General features: G+C 39.3%; 1 protein-coding gene across 4 annotated transcripts; it reads left to right on the top strand.

The window, feature by feature from the left end:
- The first annotated feature begins 1,040 nt into the window (after nucleotides 1-1,040).
- Nucleotides 1,041-4,924, top strand: LOC104800062 (peptidyl-prolyl cis-trans isomerase FKBP43). 4 transcript variants are annotated; one of them, XM_010522769.1, is made up of 12 exons: nucleotides 1,041-1,273; nucleotides 1,371-1,438; nucleotides 1,805-2,040; nucleotides 2,367-2,479; nucleotides 2,672-3,011; nucleotides 3,093-3,254; nucleotides 3,523-3,579; nucleotides 3,853-4,102; nucleotides 4,186-4,273; nucleotides 4,359-4,400; nucleotides 4,482-4,530; nucleotides 4,603-4,924. In XM_010522769.1, the coding sequence occupies exons 1-12, from the start codon at nucleotides 1,261-1,263 to the stop codon at nucleotides 4,682-4,684; spliced, it is 1,500 nt and encodes a 499-aa protein (XP_010521071.1). In that variant the 5' UTR covers nucleotides 1,041-1,260; the 3' UTR covers nucleotides 4,685-4,924. The 4 variants fall into 4 exon arrangements, with proteins under 4 accessions (XP_010521071.1, XP_010521070.1, XP_010521069.1 ...); XM_010522768.1 differs by having other exon boundaries at nucleotides 1,356-1,438; nucleotides 2,367-2,470; XM_010522767.1 differs by having other exon boundaries at nucleotides 1,356-1,438; nucleotides 3,096-3,254.
- Nucleotides 4,925-8,519: the final 3,595 nt, after the last annotated feature.

The raw sequence follows: 8,519 nt of genomic DNA, 5'->3' as shown, positions 1-8,519 counted from the left end.
TCAAACCCTCAAAAAGAGAATTGTACTTTTATATATAAAGATATAAGAAATAAAACAAGGTAATTTAAATACAAAGAAAGAAACACCAAACCCTTTATACAAACCCTAACCAATTAAACCAAAAAACAAATTAAAACTAAACCAATATTTAACCATAAATATATATTCTAACAAAGGAGAAGTGCTTTTCCAAACATGTAAAACATAGGAAAAAAGGACAATAAAATTGGAGTGAGAATAAAAGCATTTTTATTTTTCTATGGAATGTGTTAAATGCAAATTTATTTCTCTTCGTTAATATAAGTGAAAATAAATAAGAGAATATATATATATATATATTCTTCCGTATAGGATGGAATGTGTTATACGAACACATGTTCAATATTGTTAAGGAAAATGTATATATTTTTAACTTCAGCATTGAGAAGTATCCCATAAAATCAGCCATATGTTAATAGAAAGATAAAGAACAAAAAATTATCTTTAGTCATGTTGAATATCTAAAATAATTATAAACAACTTTTTTTAACATTAGACCAACTTAAAATAATGCGTGTGTATATATATATATTATGTCCCTCATTGAGGTAATGGAGTGAATGTGATGTATGAAAGTATGTTCAATTTTGTTAAGGGAAAGGTCTATTCATAATTTCAAGAGTATACCGTAAAATCAACTACAAAAATGTTCACTAGAAAGTTTTAAAATATTATATTTAGGGTTGTGGAACAATTTTCTAATATAATAATATAATGATATTTATATGTTTTCATTTCTTCGCTTTTTTCATTTCTTCCCATCTATATATATAATGATTTAATGATATAATTTAATTTATATATATATATATATATCAGTTTTTGTTATTTTTCATAACCGAAAGGTAAACATTTTATATTAAAAAAAAACTAGGTCGCGTCTCACTAGTTAACAAAATAAAGAAATAAAAAAGAGAGAAAAATAAATACTTAGAATTTATGAGTCATAGTAAATGTATTGGTCTAAGAAGAGTAAATATAAAAAGAAATCAGTACAGAAAAGCAAACGGCTCTTTCTCTAGAGAATCGCAAAATACAGAAAAACCCTAATAGCCTGGGAATTGCCAGAGTCTCGTCTCCTCGTCTTTCAAAAGCACAGGAAAACCCTAATCGGCTCTTTATACTCTCTACTCGACTTGAGTTTGCTTCGCTTTGTTCATCGTTTCCCTTCATCTGTAACGCCGATTTTGATTTTCGGTCTCTCCTTCCACCGCTGCAACAATGGCTTTCTGGGGTAATTTCACTTTTGTTTTCGTCGAACTAGTTCTCCTGTGTCTCTCTAAATGTTTGCCCAAAAAAATTTGTTACAACTGAAGGAATTGGAGTTGCAGGTGTTGAGGTGAAATCTGGGAGGCCTTTCACTCTTCGTTCTTCCAATTCAAGGCTTCACGTTTCTCAGGTCCAACAACTTTTTGAGAATTTTCTTCTAGTCCTCTGTTCGTGTTTGTGTGATTCTGCTCCTAAATTTTTTTTTCCAGTAGGTCAATACTGGGCTGGGTTCGTTTTCTTTTGTTCTTTATTCTTTTTCTTTATGGGTACACATATTCGTTGATTTGGGTCTGTTCTTAATTTTGTTGGAAACCTTAGATACGAATGAATGGTATGTTTTTAGGGTTAAGTTAGTGGAAGAAAAAAATATGTATTTGACTGTTGTTTTACATTTTTTTAGTTGTTGAATTGGTTTTATGGCTTAGTTACTCTTAAAATGTTTACTTATTGTCTGAGTGGACTCTGACTATCTGATTAATCTTGTTCTTTGGTTCAGGCAACGTTGGGGGTGGGTAAGGCAAGAGAAAAAAGCATAGTTCAATGTAATGTTGGGGACAAAACACCTGTCTTTTTGTGTGCCTTATCTCCCGACAATGTTGAATCTTCCCAATTGAATCTGGAATTCGATGAAGCTGTGGAAGTTGTTTTCTCTGTCATTGGACCTCGAAGCGTACACCTAACTGGCTACTATCTCAATGGGAAATCTACTTTCACTGGGGATGATGATGGGTCGTATCCTTTTATTATCTCAGAGATCTGTCGTTATCCAGTTATGCATAGATTTATCATCTGTTCTCTTATTTTCTTACTTTACAGGTTTGGAAGAATTTATGTCATTTTCGGGAAAAAAAACACAATCTTAGAAAGATTTGGCACTCCGATGCATGACTGAGAAAATGCTGATTGATTAGAATGTCTTATCTTTATGTGCTTGTAGTCTTGTTTGGCGATTTTGTTGCTTGTTCCGGAACGCAGTTCCTTTATTTCTTTGGGATTCGATAAAATTGTATATTTTGTCTCCCTTAGGTGCTGTCTTGTATTCTTAACTAGATTCACAGAGAGACTTATGGAGAAGATATTGTAGATACAGAGAACGAAAGATCTGCTGATGAAAATGATTACGATTATAGTGACAGTTTTATAAATGACGGTGACCCTTCTGGTGAGGAACGTATGTCAACTGTAGTGGTCTTTGTGTGAGATTGCTATCCAGGCCCTGACCCATATAGGGTGCTTATGATTTTCTATATTATTATGTGCTGGTCACGCTTTTAACGTGATATCAGATTGTTGAACCTCATTTAAATAACTTCTGATACCATAATATACCTTCATTTCTTAATATTCTTGCTTTATGTTGCAGTAACTATCAAGGAGAGACCGAAGAAAGCGAAAAATCAGAAGAATAATGGAAAACTCAGAAGACTTAGGAAGAAGTTTCAAGTATCTGACTCTGATACTGAAGAAAATTGGAAATTAGGAGTTTTCTCTGGAATTCGTGACTCAAGCACTAGCAGTTCCGTAGGATTATATGTCAGTGAAAGTGAATATGAGATCGGGGACTTACCTTTTTCCAAGAGTGCTCTGTCTCTAAGGCAGACAAGATCAAAGACAAGTGGCATGGAAAATGGTCAGACTGACTCAAAAAGTAAGAAGGCAGTAACTGATTTTGCTGATCATACCCATGAGGTTCCGGATCAAAGGTAAGGCAGTTGCAGCAAGTAATAAGCAGAACCTTCCAATCTTTAAAGTTTAATCAATCTATATTGTGTTCTATATGACAGTAGGGATAAGCCTTCAGACGATTGCAAAAGTCCTTCAAAGAAAAAGAGGAGAAAACAGAAGCAAAGCATTTCCTTTGATGCCAAATCTTGTACTGAAGGGGATAGTAGGAAAACAGAAAATCCTTCTGAAAGTGTTCAGAACGAGGAGCCAACTTTTGACAAGTACGTGTTGTCTTTGAGAGAATGTATCAACTTATGTGTAGTTTTCAAGTAGATGATACCATTAAACTGAAAGCATGGGAGGGAATATTATACCTAATTGCCCATGACATGACATTCACATTTTTTAGAAGGATTTTGGTTCTTTATATGTAATATGGAGTATTTTCTTCTATACTATGGATTAGCTGTTAGTGTGTTGTGCTATCAGGAAGGAAAATATTTCCTTCTTCTTTTCAGCCAATATAACATGCATTCTGTTCAACTGTAGGATCGATGCATTGAAGAAAAAGAGAAAAAAGGAGGGACATGAGGGATCTATGATCAAGTAAGTTGTACCTTGCTTGCTATTGAAGGAATAATGTTTCTTCTGTGGAAGATAAGTAGATTATGCTATTGTAATGGACACATAAACAAACAATTTATAATTATATGATGAGTAGTAGATACTGCACCTTAGAGGATGTCTGTTCACTGTGAAGTGATGTGGTTTTCCTGTTAGTTTTCAATTTGTAGTGATCTCAGTTTTTTAGTGCAAAGTTTCTGAATTGGTAATGTATGAATGAGCCCCATTTGAGTACAGAGTTTTGTCAATGAACAGGAGTATTGCGACAGAAGCTGACAATTCGATTGATCATCCGCGGGTCAATAAGAAGACAAGCAAGAGGTGCCGTGAAGTTCAGGATGAGGAAAACACCGACAAATCAAAATCTGGCAAAGAAGTGAGTGACAACGAGTACAGAGACGGTACTAATAAACCACTCGGAGTGGAGAGTTTGTCAAGTGGACTGATCATTGAAGAGCTTGGAAAAGGGAATTTGGATGGGAAATCAGCAGTTAAGGGGAAAAAGGTGTGCTTATTTTGTGTCTTTGTCTATTTCTTTATGATCCAGTTTTATTGTGAATGCTAGAAGAAGAGTGAGAGTCGTTGCAGGTCAGCATAATTTACACTGCGAAGTTGAAGGAGAACGGGGAAGTATTCGATTCAAACGATGGAAAGGGTCCATTAAGATTTCGCCTAGGTTAAGATTCTCTTTTATATCTCTGACACTCTCCAGTAGCATTGTTAGAGAGACTTCATTGATTCAAACGTTGTCTCCCTTGCAGGTGGAGACAAGGTGATAGAAGGTCTGAACATTGGTGTTGAAGGTATGTGCTTTAATTTAAGCCAACAATTCATCCATTTGTAATATGTCTTCTTGTAAAGGGAGGTTGAATTGAATGTCTCAGGCATGCGTGCTGGTGATAAGAGAAGACTTATCATCCCACCATCTCTCGGGTAACGTATTTGTACAGCATTCGTCTCGATAACCTTTTATTAAGTTTTAAGTTGATTTATAAAATGAAACAGATATACGAAAGAGAGACCTGCAGAAGATGTGCCCGAGAATGCATGGCTTGTCTACGAAGTTGAAGCCGTGAAAGTACGATAATGTCTTGCATGGGTTCTCCTATTTAATCTTACCTCGTTCCCAGTTTTGATCCTCTTCTCTCTTTCTTCTGGGTTCAAGACAATATTTTTTTGTTTATCTCAAGGTTTGGTTTTATTGAATTTTGATGGCTGGTTCCATACCAAATTCGGGCAGGACGTATTTTGTTTCTAATTTTCAATGATCGACTCGAGCACCACTTCAATTGTTTTCGATGATCTCGGGTTGATTTTTTGTTTTCTCGAGCTTTGATTTCTGTTCTTGCTGATGAGGTGTTAGTTGAGTTTTAGTTTTGAGATTAATTTTGTTATTAATTAATAAATTCCTAACAAAATATATGGTAGTATGAAATAAGTGTCATGCGGCAGATTATATATGTACACGCATGCATCTAACCACAAACGGTTAACTTTCAATTTATCCTCAATGTATTTTATCCTCAATGTGCTGCAAGTATTTCTAGTGCCACCATCCTCTTTGAAAAAACATTTCCAATTTTCAATTTATCCTCTTCAGTAACAAATTACAGAAATATTCTTTAGACAAATTTTAAATTTTTTTTGGTGGAATGTAAAAATATACCAAAAGGATAAGTGTTTTACAGCCACAGTGATTAACAACTGGAGATTAGCCATAGGAAACTATGTGTAAACAAAATAATGATATAGCAAAACCTCTCTACTCTTATAACGTGATATAAAACCAATCTTCCAAGAGTGATGTGAGCTTTCCCGGATTTTGTCGCTGCTTAGCTAGGATAATGCTTCTAACCATGCTGTCAAGATGTCGGCACAACACAGACATGGGCTTTCGATTTCCCCAAAAAATTCTTTCATTCCGCTCCTTCGAAATCAAGTGAATAGTCACCTGCAATATCACATTCGCAATCAAGAGACGATGTCTATTCTCACTCTGCCTTGGTTGGTTAAACCAACTTATATAATCATCAAGAGACATTGGAGGATCACTCCAATATTTTTCTGCATATAAAGACCACACAACCATGCTAAAAGGGTATAGAAAGAACAGATGTTCATGGGTTTCATCGACGGTCATATCACATAGTGAACAATGAGTGTCTATTTCCATGCCCCAACGGGAGAAACGATCCTTCGCAGGCATACGTTTCAGTAGAGCCTGCCATTGAACCATGGAATAACGGGGGACAACAAAAGCAAACCAAACAAGAGAGTGCCAAGCAACCGTAGAGGATGGGTTTCGGATTAACTCCAATTCTTGACCAATGAGAATACATCCCTGAAATCATCTACACCATGCTTCCATAACGTGATGTCAGCCCTAGCTTCAGTCGTTGGCGGGGAAATGCCAATTAACGCTGTAACACCCCGAATTTCGGTAAAAGGATTAGAGAGATATAAACCGAAATTGACGACGCTTGATCAATGGAAATGAGATGATTAGGCGATAAGCCCTTAATTTTCGTTAAAAGGATTAACGAGGAATAGACCACGACATGAAGCCGCTCGGGCGAATTGGTTTAACGTGAACCAACCGAGCCGAACGAAGAAGAGGCAAGGAGAAGAAGATCGACTATTCCAACGGAATATAATGCCCCGAGAGTTTCTTTTCTCTGCACCAAACCCTAGAAGATCTTTTAGGTGCCGGAGAAATGCTCAAGAACATAGAATCAAACCTAGCCAAGCCAATTCAAAGGATTGGACCGAAACGAGCGAGAAAAACGGGCGAAAACGGTCCAGAACGTCCGGTCTGACAAGCAGACCGTCCGTTCCAGACCAAGCGGAACGTCCGTTCCGCCTTACCGGACCGTCCGTTCCGACGACGGACAGAACCGAGAAACTCCGCCGTCTTTCTCCCTGCTGAGTCACCGCTGCCACTCCGAGGTTTCACCGGCGTTTGACACCTCCTGCTTGACTCAGAGGCGGCCAATCTCTTCTACACGAGCTTCACTCTCTCCCTCTGCTCACACTCAGCCTACAGCTCGCTCTCACCCTCTCCCTCGTGTTCTTGCGAACTCAGACCAAGAACTCTCAAATTGGAGCTTATTTCGCATGGAAATCGACGAGAAAATTCAGAAATCAACACTAGGAAACCCCAGCAACAAACCCCAGAGCTCAGAAATGACACAGGTGAGTGTTTCGGATTATGCCCGAAAATGATAATCAAATTGAAAATGGAGATTTGCGTGTATTGAGTGCAAATTGCATGAAATTGAACTTAGATTTGAGTTCCTGATGTTACTAGGATTGTTTTGAGCTATAGCATGTTGAATTTGGTGCGAAAATACGAAACTCGGAATCCCTGGTTCGCCTAGACCGTCCGGTCCAGGTCGAGACCGTCCGTTCTAGGGTTGCAGGATCGCGAGAAAGAAGACGACCTCAGACCGTCCGGTCCAATTTTCCAGACCGTCCGGTCTGAAACCCTCAGACCGTCCGGTCCAACTTTCCAGACCGTCCGGTCTGAAACCCTCAGACCGTCCGTTCCAGTCGGGCAGACCGTCCGGTCCAGACCCCTGTTTCCTTCTTCCGGTCCGTTTCGTCGGCTCGGGCGAGATCCGACGCAACCGACCCCTATACGTGACCTACCTAGACCCGTTTCCTACCCGAACCTCATGAAACTTGAATGAAACCGACTTACGGTAAGTAAAACCTTCGGAACGAGCTGAATTGGTAATCCGAAATGGTCGGAACCCAATTTGGTCGGATCGGGGGATAAAAGAATAAAATGAATGTAAAGGAACGAGATCACCAAAATGTCAAGTAAAGACGTGTGTATATCCGATTGAAGTATAATAATATATGAATGCATGTGATTGGGGAATCGGGTAGTTGGCATGGCGTGAGACCTTATTCCGGAGGGCCGGGATATGGTTGAGCGTGTGATTGTAGCGGGTTTGAGGTGATATCCCGATGGTTGCATTGTTGGGATCTCCTCTTTATGATCTCTGACCCGGGTCGGGTTTCATATTGAGGAGACATGATTGTGATTGGTTGCCCACGGGCAGAGCTTGGAGCCGATGATACACGTGATAGTCTTGAGTGATTCGGCTATCACGGGGTTGAGGAAATCCTACGGTTACAATGTAACTGCGTCAACGTTCCACTAGCTATGGAACGGGATCGGGATTGAGTGATTCTCCCGGCAGAGACTGGCAATACATTTACCCGTGACTCGGGATTGAGCGATTCTCCCGACGAGGTTATGCGAAGGAACTCAGAAAGACCTGAGCTCGGGTCCAATGAGTTTCTCCGTGGCGGACGGCCGGCGAGAGGTTGTCAGTTGTGTACTGACTTCGCTCGACATAGTCGGTGGTGGCCTGGAGGAGGCACCTGGCGCTCTGGCATCGAGAGGTGACATCGATGTCAGAAGGGATGGTTGATGTATTATGTTTTATGGAGTAGGGATTTGGATGGCGTGTTTTATTGTTCCGGTGATTGCCGAGGAGAGCGGGGGATGTGCGTTGCACATGGAGCGTCCTTACCCACGTGTGTGATACACACGTGGAGATGATTTGACGGTACGGTTATTACTGAGAGACCCGATGGGTCGAGCTATGACTTGTGTACATATGTCCTGGACTGGGGAGACCAGATCCTTGGAGAATTTTTAAATCCCGCGTATTTTCGATAATTGTATTTATTTTATTGTTGTCCATGTGGCGCAACTCGTGGTTTTCGTGGGACACGGGTTTCGGGTGTCACACCGAATGGTATCAGAGCAGTTCTTTCCAAGGGAAAGGAATTTGCGTAACAACTGATATCAGAAAAATTGTTTTCAAAGGTTTTCAAACTAGTTTTGAAATGTTTTTCAAATCCTTCTATAGGAAATCGCGCATATGACACCTTTTGGTAGTTGTCAT

The sequence above is a fragment of the Tarenaya hassleriana genome, unplaced genomic scaffold (assembly GCF_000463585.1).
Source record: "Tarenaya hassleriana unplaced genomic scaffold, ASM46358v1 Cleome641, whole genome shotgun sequence".
In the NCBI taxonomy this organism is placed as follows: domain Eukaryota; kingdom Viridiplantae; phylum Streptophyta; class Magnoliopsida; order Brassicales; family Cleomaceae; genus Tarenaya; species Tarenaya hassleriana.
The sequence above is the reverse complement of the archived record's forward strand: the minus strand, read 5'-3'. Positions and strand labels throughout refer to the sequence as shown.